At 31.6% G+C, this 18,759-nt stretch overlaps 1 protein-coding gene across 6 annotated transcripts in view; it reads right to left on the reverse strand.

Annotated features, from left to right (window-relative positions):
• Mp (Multiplexin) overlaps positions 1–18,759 on the reverse strand; it is a 908,252-nt gene that overhangs the window by 18,972 nt on the left and 870,521 nt on the right. For all 6 annotated transcript variants that reach the window (XM_067052620.1, XM_067052619.1, XM_067052622.1 and 3 more), the window contains 4 exons: positions 18,281–18,463; positions 5,055–5,159; positions 1,753–1,839; positions 698–815 (listed from right to left, as the gene is read on the reverse strand). In XM_067052620.1, coding sequence (XP_066908721.1) covers positions 698–815; positions 1,753–1,839; positions 5,055–5,159; positions 18,281–18,463 — 493 coding nt within the window. The remainder of the gene's footprint in view (positions 1–697; positions 816–1,752; positions 1,840–5,054; positions 5,160–18,280; positions 18,464–18,759) is intronic.

Raw genomic sequence — 18,759 nt, forward strand, 5'->3', positions numbered from 1 at the left:
ACCCCAATTTTTGATTACTTTAATGAAAACTATGTATAATTAATAGTCAAAATTGATGAGTCTGCCAAGTATAGGTAGGGGGAATAAAAAATGATGGCTGTTTCAAAGCGATAAAAAACTAATTTTTCATTCGGAGCTCTATATCTTAAAAAGTAGGAACTATTGGACGTGAATAGGGACTAACTAAACTATTCGGATATTATAACTTATTGGATATTGGATATTATATAACTTATTGGATATTGGATATTATATAACTTATTGGAACTATTAGGGCTCATATATAAGCAAATTTACTCTTCTTTAAATAATGTTCTCTTAGATTTTCTAGTGTTGTTGGTAGTTTTTAAGATATAGAGCTGCGAATGAAAAATTAGTGTTTTTTTAAGGTTTTGAAACAGCCACCATTTTTTATTCCCCCTACCTATACTTGGCAGACTCATCAATTTTGACTAGTAATTATACCAAGTTTTCATTAAAGTAATTAAAAATTGGGGTGAGATAACTGCCTTTTTTTCTTCCCGGTATTACTATTACTTTGACGAGCGTATTACTTATATATAATAAATATTATTGGGACAACTGTAAAAAGATATTTACGAGAACCGAAAAAGTAGTGAAATATGGTCCTCAGTGGTAATAAAGCTGTGCTAACGGAACAAACTTAACCATAGGAAGCATTAATAGCAAGACTTACCCGTCCTCTGTTGCGGGACGTAGGATGGCTCGCCGAAGACATGCCTGTAGTTGGACCCCGGTAATCCGGGCTCACCTGGTTCGCCTTTTTCCCCGATGACAGAAACTCCTGGCGGTCCCTAGATTTCATATGAAATTAAATTGAAGTTTTGATTTTGAATAAAGTTTTAAATTTGTAATTAATAACACAGGTATACAACCAAAAATTTGATTTGACGATTTTGGCTGATGTTAATGTTTTTTGATGTGCTGAAACCGCACATGATCTGCCTTTTTTTTCATCAAGTAAATAATATAATATGAATCCATAATATGAATGCCAGTTTGAGGCCTACAAATCATGAAAATTCGTTTAAAGAGTGGTTTTGAGTTTGAGGAAACTAGCAGTCAGCAAGGACACTATACAATATCTTCTTACTCTTCCAGTTTTATATTGTAAATTAAATAAAAATTATTATTTTTTAAAAATGATATTAGTATTACTTAATGTGAGAAAAATGAATTTTAGTTAATTCTATTTTATATTTATTTTAACTGTTAGTTATTATATTCAGTTAAGCCTTATAAAAAATTTAGTTGTCCTTTGCCAGTTACATAGTTACAGGCTCAAAGTTTCTACAAAAAATATTAGTAACAATAAATTTTTTTATTTTAGATGCCCATACTTAATATTTATGTACAAATAGCTTTACCCGCAAACAAACAATTATCGCTATGGTTCCCTCAGATACACATATCACGCTGAGGGCTAACCTACATTGTTACATATCTTTCATTTTCGCTATTGTGTAAAACAAATTATTTGAAATGAGCTGGTGCAGCTTGTATTTATTTTTTCTTCTTCATCTATTTCAATATCTAAAAAAACTAGGCACTTCATCTCACGTATCACTTATGCTCGACTGAGAGTTAGGAAATAATTATTTAAGACATACTAAAGTCGAATTTTAAGTCCTAATACCTTCATATTGAATAATTACATATTTGATTTTATTATTATTGATTTATTAATTAATTTTCAATTTACTGTTATATAGTTTTTACAGCTATACTTACCGGTGGTCCAGGGGGTCCTGGTGGGCCAGGTGCCGGAACGTACTTCACTACTGCATCTTTTCCAGGTTCGCCCTTTTCACCTTTCACCTGTTTGACAAAGAATAAATTAGAATTTCAATATTACTAAGCCTTCTTACTTATTAAGGCGGATCCACATGTTGGCCGCACGCCACGAATCAGAGGCTTGTACAAATGCTCGGTAAACAAAGAGCGGGCCATCTTATTCAGAGAGGCAAGCATGGCGGACGTATAAGTGGTTTCAGCCATTGCACTGAGATTATATTATTTTTATTACAAAAAAAAAAGAAAATGAAAGGAAATTAAATATAAATAAATAAGATTAAATATAAAACTTATTATAAACAGTAACAACAAACACCTTCAACCTCCTAACAGCTGCAACTAGACAAAGAACAATGGTGGAGATGCTACACGAGCGCTCTCACGAACCTCTTTGATCTGTGTCCAAAAAACCTACTCTCGACGGATCGGCAACGAGGTTAGGGTAACTCGTACAAGCCACCCATCCACATGTCTGAGTTCGCCATGACTTGGCCAACATGTAGAGGACCCTTTAGAGCTAAAAAAAAATCGAAGTCGTGGAGGCAGAGTGTGTTGGAGCAGAGCATGTAACGGCAGTACATGCTGGGTTGTATACAAATATTCTGCGGTTTTAATTTTTTGTAGCAGATCCTCAGAATGAATCTTGAATGGCTATAATAGATTGGTAAACCATAAGATAACACTGAACTATTAACTGCATGTCACACTTAACGATGACATATCCGCTTGAAGGTCATAGATCTATCATTGTTTTTATATTTTGATATAATATATTTTATATATTTATATAAGAATTTTAATATGAATGTTTTACGAGGCTGCAAAGCATGGGTTTAATGTATTCACGTACTTCTTTGTCTTTTCCGGCTGATTTATTCCAGGGAATTAATGTTATTTGTCTAATTGCGATGACATAACCAACTCCCTCCGCCCCGCGTTCGCTTACATAATTAAAGGCTTGAATTTATTCATAAAATTGATGGGGCTCTTTAATAAATCGGTTATAATTAGATTTGCTAATTGGCTTTGCTGTGGAAATTGGAGAGCGGTGGCCATTCCCTCCGACTTCTTATCGAAGAGTAGAAAAGGTAATTCAATTAAGGAGAAAGGATGGAATGATTTGCAAGTATAATTGCAATTAACATTAATGGTATCGGTGCCCAAGGGGCAGCCTATAGACCATAGACCTCTCTCTCAACATTACTCCATTAGCTGGGAATCGGATGGTCCCCGTATGGTACTCCCCCTTCCACCCCAGTACCGCAGTGTAAGTGTCCGGCTATATTAACCTCCTACTGCGCTCTGCTACAAAAGGGATCGTTTGCATAAAAATGTCTCCTAGAATATTGCGGTGAGGTGGGGATTCTAAGAACTTCTATAAGCTAGTCACTGCATTTTGAATTTATACAATCTTAACGGACTTATATCCTCCGTTCCCCTTTAATTTTGAGGATCGAAAATTTAAAATATTCTATACTCCTAACAAAAACCATTTCTGTCTGTTAAAATAAATCTCTAAATCTCGTCCAAGATTTAATAAGCAGTTTCTTATTCGATGGCAGAGTATGAAATTTCTGACAATCTCAAACTGTTTCCTTTCAGGATGATTAATTAGCCTTCATACTTCAATCGTTTATTTTTTTGAATTTTATGTTTTAATCCTAAATTTAATGCGAACTTGGAGGGACGAGAACCTGCGACTTTAATAGCTGACATATTGGAACCTAAATAAAAGTTAAGATAAACTAAAAGCCAATAGTATTTGAAAACATTAGCTTCATAATTACCAGCTCTGTTAACGGGTAATCAATATGCTTCCATTTATTTGTATAATTAATTCCTGTCTTTATATGAACTTTACAATTTCTATTTTTTTTTCCAACTATATTTGTTACTGTAGATTGTATGGAACTCTTTTCTTTCTGACTTCGATGTATAACAAAAACGTTATTTATTTTGTTCTTTCTAATGATTCTTAATAAACTTTAAATATCTTAAAAATTGAAATTCAACATGACAGATGGCTGTTGCCAAAATTCAAGCCATTCTCTTGAAAGGTACGACTGACAGAGCCCACCCCATTTCTCTATGTATACAAGTAGTAAGGATACGTCCCAATGAAGTTGTCACAGACCTTAGCATAAGGATTGGGAGAAAGCTCAAACTGACGCCTTACTTGGACTTAATAGTAAGTGTAGGATGGTGTGAAATGTAGAATGGCACTAGCTCTTACTAGACTCAATCGTACCGGGGGGCGGAGGGGGGGGGGGCATTAAGAGGCCAGCAACATTGACCATTTATGAAGGAGTAGTTGTGGGTATCTTGAGATATGCTTCTCCAGGGTGGAGTGAGAATCTTTCGCACAGGCAAAAAAGCTGGTTGCCGACAGTTCAGCGGTGGCTCTGCTGCAAGTCACAAGAGTATATGTGTACATAACAGTGTCTCCTGAGGCGGTACAGGTGGTAGCAGCGGGAATACTTATCGACTTCCTCCTGCTGGAAGACTATTACCGCTACAAGGTGAAGAGAGAGGTCTGGCGGATCTACCGTAGTACATGCGAATGAGGATCGGTGCAAACTTAAGTAGATGGAAGAGGGTCCTCTGAGAAACGACACTAGAAGAATGGAACCGATGGTGAGTGACAACCTCCAGAAGTAGGTACCCTAAGAAAGTACTTGCCTACCACTGGTTATCGCCTGAAAACGACACGGGTCCTCCTGGACTATTGCGTCTCCTAGCTACTCACGGAGCATGGGGGTTTCCAGGAAAAGCTTGTCATACATGGCAAAAATATTGATTCCTTATGCCTTATTTTTCGTGGTCAGGTGACCACCGAGTACGTCGTACTTGCCTGTACCACTTACGAAACACTGATGGCTAAGCTGATGAGGGAAACAGGGCTATACTTCCTATTCGAGAACGATCTCCCTCAACTAATGACAAAAAAGAACTACCTACACCCTTGTTTACAAGCTAATTAGTTAAACAAAATAATGGAATTTACAATGGAAATTATTACTTAAAAAACATTCTTTTTCTATGGCACCATATTTAGTTTATAATGTTTTCTGATTATTTTCTTTCTGAGCTAATTTTAACTTTTAAAACAGACACCAAAAATAATAAAAGGGAATTCTATTGGTATTAATTTTTCTTAAAAGATGATAATTATTGGAGATTGTTTATTTTGTTACAGTATATTTAAAATTTTAATTATTATACCACTAGAACACACTTACCATAAGTTCTGCTATGCTACCGCTCAAATCTGCTGGATCTCCTTTTTGCCCCTTCATACCTGCGACGCCAGGCGGTCCAATCAATCCAGGTCGACCTGGCAGTCCCTGTCAATAGAGTACATTTTAATAGCTATTATTATGCCTTATAACTAAACAGGAGATGTAAGATGTATTTAAAATAATATCCTAAAATACTAGATATGACCTTTTAAAAATAGTTCAGTTATAGCAAACTATGTTTTGAAGTAAACTAACTCATGAAATAAACTTGGTTTTTGATACGGGTTAGATATAAAATTTCCAGAAATAAAATCCAAAACGTGCATTATTAATCTTCATTTAGAAAATTTAAAATGTACTTCATATAGAATATAATTTTTCTAACATAATATAATTGTAGATTGGGCCAGATGATGAACAGACGACCGAATAATTAAATAAAGAAGAGAGAAGTGAAGAGAGTCTTTAAAAAAAAAAAAAAGTGAAAAACATTTAATTATTAGATACAAGACAAATGAACTTCAATAATACTGGTGCTTAGAAATCCAATTTAATTAAAAATATATATATATTTTTTTAAACTCTGAATTTACGAAGTAAAGGAAAAAGTTGTTGAAACAAGTAGGAAACAATCATATAATAGTCAATGTATCATATTTGTATTTGTTGCTTAAAATTCATTATTAAATCTCATGCAATAGTTCAAACATTTATTAAACCGTTAAGTACACATTATGGGGGAAATATTGCATAGCCATCGTCAACAGGAGATATGCAGGTTCCTAACTAATGTTTTTATTATTAATAAGTTGATTATATCAGGATTTATTGAATGCCTAGGAATAATAAATTATTTCGCTGTAAACATAATTAATTATAAGTTTTAAGCATCAGTCTTACCTTTCCATCCTTTATGACAGCATGAAAAAAAAAGAGAAAAATATTAAAATTTTGATAAATGAATTATTTAAACCAGTTGAGGAGTTTGAAACAGATTAATTACAATAAAAATCCAATCTATATGCTAATGCCTGTGTATCATTTTTGAGACAATTACTGTGTGAAGCTTACACTGAGGAAAAAAAAAATAATGGCAGTTTATCATATATAGCTCCTGAAAAATGGATTTATGGAAGGACTCAAAATATTTGGACTAGCTTTATTTAAAAATATTTCCCTTCGTTGTTTTGGTTCATGAAAATCAAACTTTTTCAAAATAATGTAATTGATGCATCAATACAATATGTTGTGTATTTGGTTTTTGGTAAGACAATTAGGTTGGATTGGTAACAAAACCTAAAAATTGCGAAATCATCATGTTTTCGGTACCTAATTTTCATAGTAAATCTTTACAAAATCAATACAAAAAAAAAAAAATAAAATACAAGAAAAGTACAATTATGAGTGACTATTATATTGGTCACCCATAAAATTACGCACCCATTTATAGGATTTCTAAATTGAAATTGTTAAAAAAAAATTAAGTTTCGCCAAATTAAAAAAAAAAAAGTTGGGATTTAGTACACACCCAAAATGAATCTGACTGGATTGGATAATTCTCCAAACAATATTATTTTTATTGATTTAATTATTATTTTCAGCCATGAATTTTGTAATTGATCAAAAAAAATAAATGTATCTTCACTCTAGGTTTACAGTTACGTAGAATTCTAAAATAGAACATTCCCAATAACTTTCCGAAATTATCTATTTTTCTTTTTTTATTTGGCAACAAAGTCACATGTCACCACCACATAATGATCATCACATGATCGTCATGTTTACGTTTGTTATTTATTGATATTTTCGTTGCAAAAGCGAAATGCCCCATCGCCAATTTTAAGAACTCGGTTTTTATTGTATTCTAACATGATTTTATATTTTATTTACAATGCCTAGAAGACCTAACTGTATATTTTACGTCAGTAATTAGAAACAAAAAATTACCAAATGGCATATCGAAATTATAAATTAGCTGCTACCTTACATCTACGTAATCTAACACAATTTTACCAGAAATTTTAAGATATGGCAATTCAATATAGCGCATTGAATATTATAAATAATTAATTTTATTATATGAATGTTATAAATAATAAACCATTGTGTTATAATTTAAGGTGTTTTTACGGTTAGATTGAATTGCAATGCTTCCAAGACCATACTATCTCCACAGAATATCTCAAATTCAACTATCACACATATGTAGTACATCTACTATGTATAAATAAATATATAAGCAAGTTGAGTTATTTAATTTAAATTCGGCTTCGCTCTAACATTTTAACTTCACAAGTCTTGCTGTTATGAAAGTTTGCTAAATAGGCCAGGAAAAAGTTCAGAAATGTACAAAGTCATAAAACCCTTAAGAGAGTCTTAGAGAAACGTCTTTTCCCGGTTGTAAATCCCGTCAGATTACTATCGATATCTGACATTTCATGATTAAATACAATGAATAACTGAATAACGACAATGGGCGCTTAGGCAACTCCATAATCCTTCGTTTACTACTTGAATGCCCATTGAGATGTGTACCTTGAACTTTACAGCTAAGACCTCATGAATACCTAGCACTCTCTCTTACTGCCTCTGTTGAGTATTAATAAAGACTTGTTCATGAGAACTGTTTTCTGGAAAATGGCTCAAATTTACAGGATACCAAGGCTTTAGAATGGCGATACTCCATTTAAATTGAGAATGCTGTGAAGCAATTTATTTTGTAACGAAGGTTTATTTTAAGTTTAAAATCGACTTATATTTTATAAAGCAGAAGAGAAACATTTCAACGATTTTCATGATGGACGAATCAAATGGAAGGGCCATCTATAAATCTAATTAAAGTTTAACAGTAAAAGAGTTTCCACCCTTTATGGTTACTTCCCTCCTTCCCCTGAGGGAGGGAGGGAGGGAGAGAGAGAGAGAGGCCCAGAGAGAGAGAGAGAGAGAGAGAGAGAGAGAGTGAGAGAGAGAGTGAATCTTACAAATGATATTTCCTTTTTTTTTTTTTAATAACAAAAAACTTTTAAAAAAAAAATACCAAACGTCAAACGCTTTTGTTTTTTTGAAAGAAAACAAATTATTATACAAATTTATTTTAAAAATGTGTTTTATTAAATTTGAATTAATAAAAAAAAAAATGATACGCCTCCTAATAATACTCTACATATATTCGACATCTTTCGATCGTGAGTTTCAATCCTCAAAAAGTGAAATAAATACCACAAAATAATTTCAGTTATTATTCAACTTCTAGGATAAATAAAAAAAAAAAGTTCTTGCTTGCTTCTACTATATTCACAGAATAGTAAATGCTTCACTAAAAGGCCTTAGACACTTAATCGTTTCTATGTTGTATACTGCAATAATGTATTTTGAATAAATATTATTTTTAATTTTTTAAAAATCAAATAACTAGAATTAAAAATCATATAATAAAATAAAAGAAATTTTTCTATCTCTTACTTCGTCGATCCTTCTGTATTAAAAATAACCAAACTCCAAGTGAGTCTTGATTCTTCTGTTTGAGTCACTTTAAAATACGGCTCCTTGATTCAACTTAACTCTTTTTCTTTTAAGCCTTCTCCTGGTATAGTCGGACATATACTATGCATACAGATTTTCCTCAAGATTGTTTGTAGTGGCGCGAACATAAAGATTTAAGATCTTTTTTTCTTAAGTTCGATACCAAAGGAGTGAGTGATCCACAATGATTTGTTCCTACCGGACGGGCTGTCACAGGCGGCTTTTGCGTTGGAGTTTTAAGCTCAGGCGTTTTGAGGATCGAATCTTGCGTGTCAGAGAGGATTGAGCTAGTCATAATGACAATGTGCCCTCCCACATGTTTGACACCGCCGAAGTTTTGGTCATGTTCGATGTGGCAACCCTACCGCAGCCACTCTTCAGCCCCGACCGAGCTCCCAGCGATTTCTTTCTATTTCAACGAATCAGAGAGACCTTAATGCGATTTGGCACAGTTCAAGCGATCTAGGCACCTTGGACGTGGTCCCTTAAAAAAGGATTCACTACATTTTAAAAATGAGAAACTACCCCTCACATTTGTTAGGAATGATTATTGTACCTCAAGTATCACTCAATGCCCTGGAGGAAAGATCTAACCCTCCACCTACAGGATTATACAATCAATGAACTAACTATGAAAACATTGAACACTGTAAATATGTAATATCTCGGGATAAAGAAATATTTGAGGGAATTTTCTCTTAAAAAAATGGTACCCTTTTATATAATGTTAGTTAAACTAATCAGTACATATATATTTTATTAGTAAATTTTTTAAATTGAAATTTAAGTAAAGTTTCATTTTACTTTATATCGATCTTGCTCAGTTCATTTGATTCAGACATTTTCTTGAGAATGTAGCCATTGCATTTAGTTTTTAATTTTTGTTCTGTAAAATTGTAAAAAGTATTTAAGAGTCCGTGAGGTCTAGCAATGTTTGCACATCTGATAATAATTCCGTGTTATCTGGATAATGTTATGTTACAGGTGAAGGAAAGTTGATTTGCCATATGGGTATATTATGTACAGAAAAAGTATAAGAATTGATCCCTGCGGCCATTACTGTTAGGTTTCTAAACCATGTTCATTGAAGTAGTAGTTAGTACTATTTTTGCATGTCTTATCATTGTCCTAGGTCTCTGTTAAGAAAACATTATCCGAAATATGATTTATACCAAACGTTAAATATTTGCATAAAATTCTTTGTTTAATAAATTATATTAGACATATGCAAGAATTAAGAAACTTCCCTTCTTTTTTTTTGTCTTTGACATTTTAAAAGAGGAGTATATTATATGTTTCATGCCTTTAAAATTAGAAAGTATTATTCATCTAAATTCCTTTTAATGGAACTAGAAAAAAAAGGACAGGATGGAAACCCCAGCTTTATATTCTCTTATCTAGTGGGCAATGGATGTTGGGAAGGCTGGCAGGTCGACACGATTTGTCTAGTTTGGCTACATTCTCTTCTCTCACTGACTTTATCCAGTTTTATCCCACTATTTACTTGTTTTCCCGCTGCAGACCTTTCTCTTCTGGCAGCATTATTTCCCTTCATTACCTCATATTACTTCTGCAGAGGATTGTGATTGGCAAACTATGCACTTTCACTTATTGTCCTTTTAAATATTTCTGACTGTTATTGCTTTCATTTACCAATATAAGGAAATACACGTTTTGAGGTACGCTAAATACAAATAACCAAACATTGCGAAATGGTGTTCACACAGCCTAGCTCAAAAACGAAAATTCGTACGTAACTGAAAATACATATTTAGGTTATATATAAGCTTAGGATAATACAACAACTTTTTCTTTAAAATGGATTTATTGGAAGTACCACTTAATTTAATATATTTTGCACTTTTTTTTTTTTTTTAATTTTCTCAAAAACTCCTTTAATGATTTTGAATAAACTCGGTAAATGAAAGTATGGTTAGGTGGTATGTAATATCAGGTAGGTCCAATGGCGTACCATGGATCAAAACTAGGGGTGAGGGAGGCAAGCCATAGTCCATTTCAGCACGGAAAGGGAGTGTACAACAAAAAGTATAAGAACATTGTATATAATTATGGCAGTGGTTTATTAGTTTCTACAATTAGCATTTTCTTTAAAAAATATATATAATTTTTCACTCCTAGGGGGGTGGAGGGAGCTGCCGCCCCTATCCCCTCTCTGGATATGCCCATAGCTAGGTCCTATCCTTATTGAAATATTCTGACTAGGCTATAATAACGATTTTTTTCAAAATGTTTCTGTAAAGTTCCTTGAACTTCGTTTATTTGAAAAAAATAAGCAGTTTTCATTATTAGCAGTAGTCAAGAATAGATAAATAAAAAATATTAAAGAATTTTTTGAACAATTAAAAAAAAGGAAAATAATTCAGGTAAGAGTTCGAATCGGTAAAAACCGGGACCGAACGATCTCTCACGATTATATTAAATTGTATTCATGGCATGTAAAATGTTGATATTCCTTATCCAAAAATTGTTTCCTTTAATTTTGGACTTAATACTGTATTTTTTATTACCAGTGTTAATTTTAAATTTTAAATTTGGAAAAATCCATCATCTCTCATTGTTGGTAGTAAAAAACAATAGACAAAAAAATGAAAAAAAAATCATAATTAATTAAAGGAGAAAGAAAGGTTTATTCTATTTCCAGGGTTGTCATGTTAATAGTGATATTTTACTTTCACCAATCTATATATGAATCATATTTTCATATTGACTCATCAAAAGATAGCTTTTTTAAAACATAGAACACTAATTTTACCTCAGATTTTATTTACGGGTTGCAATTGAATCGACCGAGTTCCGTTGAATGTATGTAACAATGAAGTCATCAGCAAAACTCTATTATCTTGAAAGAATATCGTTTATCAATGTTGATATAATATATATATATTTTTAAATTTATTTATTGATATTTGCAACTGTACATAAATACATCAAGTAAATTTGAGGAAATCATAATGGTATGGTACAAGCATGTAGAGAAACTACCCAATGGTAGCACTCTAAAAACATTTTTATAATATAAGGTCTCGAGTCCATCTCCTTTTCAGACGCCTCGGAGGATTGTCCGGAATAAAAGAGGAAGCAAGATTAGAAACTAATGGGTTTGAGTGGTTAGGAAGTTTGTAATGGAAGAATTGATCTGGTTCGGGCTAGATCGGTTACAAATGGAACATTAAGGTCTTTGTGGATGATTTTGATATAATATTCCTGTAGAATATTATGATATTTGATTTAAGATACGTGATATTAACCGTATTAAAAATGAAGTGAGGCTGTATTGAAAATAATGTTTCATAAAAATAACTTTAAAACAAAATTATCAGAACGAGAGGACCAAATAATAGATATAGATTTCATATAAATGTAGTTTTGTAATAAATAAATATATCGAAAGTCTTCAACCTAGTTTAAGTGTCTATTATCATTAAATTGGAATCAGAAACATTTGTTAGAAATTTAAGAGCGAGATGAAAAGAGAAACAAAGAAGATTAAGTGTAAGAGTTGAATCCATAAAGCCCGGGCAGTGAGTGCTGCCTAATAGAACAATCCTTCTGCCTAAATGTTCTTCACCCATCTCTATACTTCTCTCAGTTTAAATTATTTAATCATCATAATAGGATGGGAACCTAAGCTTATATATTATGTTCAGGAATTATTAATTTAATCTTTAGGTTACAAATAATAAATCTAACTTCCACTAGGTATTTTTAAATATCGAAAATGAGTGAAAACAATATCTCAAAAGATAGAAGAAAATTTTGAATTTTGTGTACCGACTGAGCATTAGAATAATAGTGATACTGTTCAAATTTCTAATATGTGAAACTTCCAGTTTTATTCTTTTATAAAGGTGTGGGATATGCTTGTTTCGTCAACACATCAAATTAGTTAAGTCTTACGAATTTATAAAATACCTTTTAATAGATTAAAAAGGTCATCACTGTTAAATTTACTATTTTGTATGATATTTTAGACATAGTTCGTTATTTAAATGTCACTAAATAAAATGGTACTTCTTTGAAGTTGATGATTTGAAAAGAATTACGTAATAAATTAATAAAAATCAAACCTATTATTATTGCTGAAAATAATATTCTGAGAATCTATAAGTCATTGAGGGAGACGAATTAGATACTGATATGCAAAAAATTAAGGTGTATACAGCGACAGGAAGTGACAGTACATACAAGGAACATAGCTTCAAAATTGTTGAACTTAGGATGAAAAGAACTTATTTTTTAAAAATTCCAGGTTTCGTCAGAAACTTCCCCCCAAAATATAGGAGACAAGGATAATCCTAAGGGATTGAGAGTTTAGTATTAATAAGAAATTACTCACAAAATCACTTCAAATCTGGAAAGGAGACGAAACCTCATAGTCAAGAACCAAATAGAGGGCGTAGAAATGGGCTTTCGTCCAGAAGGGCACTTTTTATTCTAAGAAACTTCGCAGAGAAAGCATAGATCAGAGACCACTGAGAAAGATCACTGAACATTACAGCAGCGTTTGATTCTAGTCCCAGTAATGTGTGATGCTTTTATTGTAAAAAATGATTCTGACGATATATTAACAGCTACTAAATCGACTTAATAACCATAGTTGTGTCTTACATACATGGTTATGGTTATTAGTTACAATTAAGTACAGTTTAACGATTACGTTTCTTTTTAGTAATTCATAGGGTATAGTCTTGTGCAAAAAAGACACTCCCTACTACTATGTGATAATTATTAAATAATTTTTATTATTATGGACTTATGGACCAATAACCATAGTTGGGTCTTCATACATAATCATGGTTATTAATTACAATTATGTACAGTTTCACAATTACGTTTCTTTTTAGCAATTCATAGGGTATAGTCTCGTGCAAAAAAGACACCCCCTACTTCTATGTTATAATTATTGAATAATTTTTATTATTATGGACTTATGGACCAATAACCATAGTTGGGTCTTCATACATGATCATAGTTATTAATTACAATTACGTATAGTTTAATAATTACGTTTCTTTTTAGCAATTCATAGGGTATAGTCTCGTGCAAAAAAGACACCGCCTATTACTATGTTATAATTATTGAATAATTTGAATAAGTAAAAAACTAATAACAATCAAAACAATATATCAGAAAAATAATAATATAACAATAAATATGTGATTGAAGAATGAAAGAAACAAAAAAAGAAAACTATTGCAATTTACTTCTACCTTGATTCTGCGTGGTTTAGAACTACACTTATCTGAAATAAAACTTTTATTAAATATAAACTTTTACTGACGAAAAAAAAGTAGTAATTACGTAATATAATTAAAATCTTTTATAAGTTCATTTTTTCACTAAATAAAAATTCACTCATGTTATTTAATGTATTTTAAGTATAGTAAAAGTATTTTTTTTTTAAATGAAACAAAAACGGATTTTTTTTTTAGAAATATGTTACATTAAAAAGAACACACCATAATTTCACCCCGTAAATAAATTACTTATTGACAAATAACCTTCAACAGAGATAAACCGATTTTTTAATTACGTTCAATAATTTAAGAACTGGATTCAATCCAAAATGTTATAAATATCTCAATATCTGATTGATTACTTTATTAATAGTTTCGATTAGAAAAGGGATATATATTTACTTTTTTGTATAGACATATTCATGAATTTAAGGCAGAATAAGCTAAATGAACCAAATGAATGTTTTGGATTTTTTTCTGCTTTAAAGTATTCCTCTTTTTTACCCAATAAATTTATAATGTTCTCTGAATCTAAAATGTAAGGGAAATTACGCCGTTTCTCCTTCTAAAATACTTCCGAGGAGCCATACAAGCTTCTTTACAAGCTTCATAAAATCGGATTATGTTGGACGTTTACGGTGCTACGAGGCAAAATGAAGGGGTAACCTATATATTTATATATATTTTCTTTTTCTGAAAACACTAGGTCAGTAAATTCCACATCACCATTTTTTTAAATTTACTCTACTCGGAACTGAGAGAACAGCGGAGAAAATGGTTTAAATAGATTACAGCAGTATACTGATTAAATGTTTTAGAAGAAGTGATAGAATTAAATTCTAAATCCTGAGTGATTATGAATACGTCCGTAACGAGAATAAAATGAACAAAGAAAGGAATGAGCAATGAAATCGGTATATTTAGCTCTTTCTATCTGTATGCTTTTGAAATATAGTTACTAAATTTGCTAATATATTACTCTGGCCAAAAAAGTAATTAAAAAAATGTTAATGTTTTCTTATCCTCAATTTCGTGAACATAAAAAGATTCTGAAAGAAAAGAGAATTCTAAAGGAAAATAACAGGTGTAAAAGGCTGTATTGAAACCATTTAATTAACAAGATGGAATTTTTATGAAAGGAAAAAAGGAATATGCCTACAACATATGAACTCTCTCATTCAGCTGTTTGTAAAGCCCAATAGATGTTGTGATTTGATGTTAATGAACGAATTTTCATTAAAGGTTCTATCTTGAATAGCCTTTGGCAAACAATATAAAATGTATGTATTTTCCTAGCGATTAATATTCAAAAACTGTTTTGTGATTTACATATTATTATTTGATATATCATAAGAATTAGTCATGAAGATAATGACAGAATTTAATGATTTTTTTTAGTAATTAGTGTGATTCATACAGTTAAGAAGGGCGTTAGTGAGTATATGCCTGAGTCCTCGAATCTCCATTTGCTCATACTTTTATGAAGAAATACACCATTCCATTCTTTTTGTGTATCTTAATCATTTTAAGGTTGAACATTGAACTTTTTTTCTACATAATCTCCAATTCGATTGTTGGATATTTGAAAGAGCTGTGACTAATTTTGTAATCTCATGCCTTCCGAGCTTTACTAGGTGCAAAGTCCAGGAGATATGGAGGGTGTTAGACAATGTTCCTCCTTTATTACCATCCTAGTAGACAAATATTGAATCAACAAACTCCCTTTAGAACCCAAAATAGAATTGCCACATACATTAAGCCTGGTATACCTTCCTGACAACCTCTGTAATTGGTACTCAATAAGAAAATGTTGCCACAAGACGATTCAGCTCTAACAAACAGGTAAAAATTAAGTCAAACGCTTTCTCTAGGATGATATCGGCACACAAAAGCTGTTTTACCGCCTTGGAAATAAAACGATTGAAGCAATAATAATAAGAAAAAAAATAAACCAATATTCAGCTCTTATAAAAGATATAATCAGCACAGAAAATAAATTTTATATTTATAAAAAAAAGAAAACCAGAACTCCTTACTTTTACTTTTGTATTGCTTGTGATACAACATTGGATAGTAACCTCATGAATGTAATAATATATTGTTAAATTATAATATATAATAATAAATTCTTAAATTATAATTAATATATTAATTATAATTTATGAATTTTAACGGCTAATAATTCCAAATTTGGAAAAAAAAAAAACCAATTCAGTTATAACTTACTGAACGTACTTCTGTACCAGTGTTCGATAAAAAGTAATTAGAATTATATTTGAATGTCATTATTAATATCAAGTAATTTTTCACTTAATGTTTTTTGTAGAATTTAATTTTTTTTTTTACTAAAATTTATTTTTTATTACAATATTTAATTGAATTATAAATAGAAAGCCTAGCTCCTCGACGGTAGGCCCATATCTCCATATCAGAAGGCGATACACACCTGACAGGAAAGATGAATATTCATAAACACATTGCAGAGGCCCTGCCGTAGAGGAGAATTTCCCTTCAGGGGGAGGCTTCCCTGGAAAATATTATCATATAAGGGCTGATATGTTTTGAAAGAGGCGGCGCCATGATGATATGATGATAGGAGAGGGTGTGCCCGAGGTGGCTGTTTTATCGGCACCGGCTAGATAACACACACCCATCTTGGAGATAAGGCTGCACCTTGCACGGAGGATAAACCATGCACTTGGAGATTGTGATCTCCGGTTCACACTTCATATATATTGAAGGCTAGGTTTCTTTAGGGCGTTTTGTACTCTTTTACACCTATGCCTCTTGTCTGTATAAGTGCGTCATGTTTTATGGAATCTTTCATGATTCCTTTAGGTTTGAGTACAAAACGATAGATGAACTGACAGGATTGAAATTAAAAACAAAAGTTTCATACAGCAACTATTCTACCCCACGCAGAAGACTAAATATTCAACTATACAACTAATGTGCTTAAAAAAAGCTCTGAAGTGAAGAAGAAGAAAGAAATTGCAAGATGTATTAAAAATTATACGAAAACTATTTTGAATTTTGTATGGTATGTATCAGTTTATGCTACAATAATTATATCTTTTTAAAAAATACAAGTGAATATGAGAATAACTAAAAACATCAAAAGAAATAGGTAGTACCAAATTTAAAAATATGTACAAAAGTGGATAAAAACATAGAATGAGACAATTTTGAAAATTAACATTTGAAAATTATAAAAACTTATAGTAAATAATAAAAGAAGGTTAGTAATGATTTATTTAAATACTAATTAACAACATAAACAAAATAATCAAAACTCAAAAGAATTACTCAATGAAATGTATTTTATTACGATTCATTTTTATCTAAATTTCTATAATTGTTTATCTGGAAAACTAGTGTTATGTCGTTTAAAATATTTTTATAATTATAATATGATCTTTCGGGATCAACATACGTTATATGAACAGATGTACTAAAAATCGTTGTTTTAGGCGACGGCACTAACAACTACTGAAATATCTCCGTTTAAAATATTAATATTTTCAAGAATAACTTTCGTTCATATAAATTGGGCCTGGTATGTGAGTTACAGTATCTTTTTAATAAAATTTGCCTGATTTCTGAGTTACTTATAATTAATCGTAAATATATTTTATGGGCTATTAAAAACATAATTGACTTATAAATATGAGTAATAAAGTTTTTTTATTACTACTTTTTAATGGTGAACAAACAGCAATTTATAAATTGACAATGGAATGCCTTCTTCTAAAAATAAGGAATGAAGGCAAATTAGTCGGTGAAGGAACTATATAACACATGAATCTGATAAATATTGAATTTAATGATTTTTTATTCCTTTTTTCAACTTTTAAATACGTGCTATCATAATTTATGTCCGCCTCATATTGATCTGTGTGGGAGTGCCGAGATTCATTTCTCAGGTTTTCCTGGAAATAAATATTGATTACACCAGATAGGGATCTAAAGAGCGTTTCGAACCGGGCAATCTGGGACTCTCGCCATGCGTTAGGTCGTCACTTCCTCTAATTGTCCCTAATCAAGTTTTATAGTTCAAGAGCTAAAACAAACTCCTAACAAAACTCATATAAATTTATTCAGCAATAATAACTTTAAGATGTCTGAATTTGACAGAGCTTTGACAACTTTGTAAGTTTGACTTGAGAGTGTTGTACAGTTTGTTTCAGCAACTTCCAAGACATCACCTACTTGTCAAAACTAGTTTAAACTACAATGATACTGAAACAAGATTCTGCGACGAGCCATTGATTATGCATTCATAAATATTACATCTTCCATCCTTCTAGGGATTCGATTTTATCAACATTGCAATGTATTAACTGCAATATGTAATATAGTAATAATAAGAATAAGAAGATTTTTAATGAAAATTAAAAATAATATATAACAACATAATATAATAACATGCTGTCATAAAGTACTCACCGTTACTCCGGGATAACCTACATCTCCAGGTCGGCCTGGGGGCCCGGGTGGACCCGGCTTACCCCGGCGGCCCCTTTTGCCCCGTTCTCCTTTCTCACCCCCGCCGGGCCCCACTGGGCCCCGCTCTCCTCTAGTGCCGGGTGGTCCCTGTGGCCCTGGTTCGCCCTTCTCTCCTGGGGTTCCCTACAACAGGTAGTGAAGTGCTATAAAAATGAAATACTGAAAAAAAAAATTTCATATTTCTAGGTATGTAAGTTAAGCATATTTATAGATAGTTAAAAATCCATTACATCTAGCTTCTATAATTGAACAAAATTAAATAAAAGAGATAATTAAAATTAAAATTGTGATTTTATAATATCTTGTTCATCTCGAAATTTGTTGACGTAATCTACCTCAGACAAATCTAACTTGAATCTCTTCATTAAAAAGAACACAGTCAAACACACACACACACACCTATTCTTTTAATTAGTATA

This window comes from Halyomorpha halys, unplaced genomic scaffold, assembly GCF_000696795.3.
Source record: "Halyomorpha halys isolate HHAL.00 unplaced genomic scaffold, Hhal_1.1 Scaffold226.1, whole genome shotgun sequence".
NCBI classification, from domain to species: domain Eukaryota; kingdom Metazoa; phylum Arthropoda; class Insecta; order Hemiptera; family Pentatomidae; genus Halyomorpha; species Halyomorpha halys.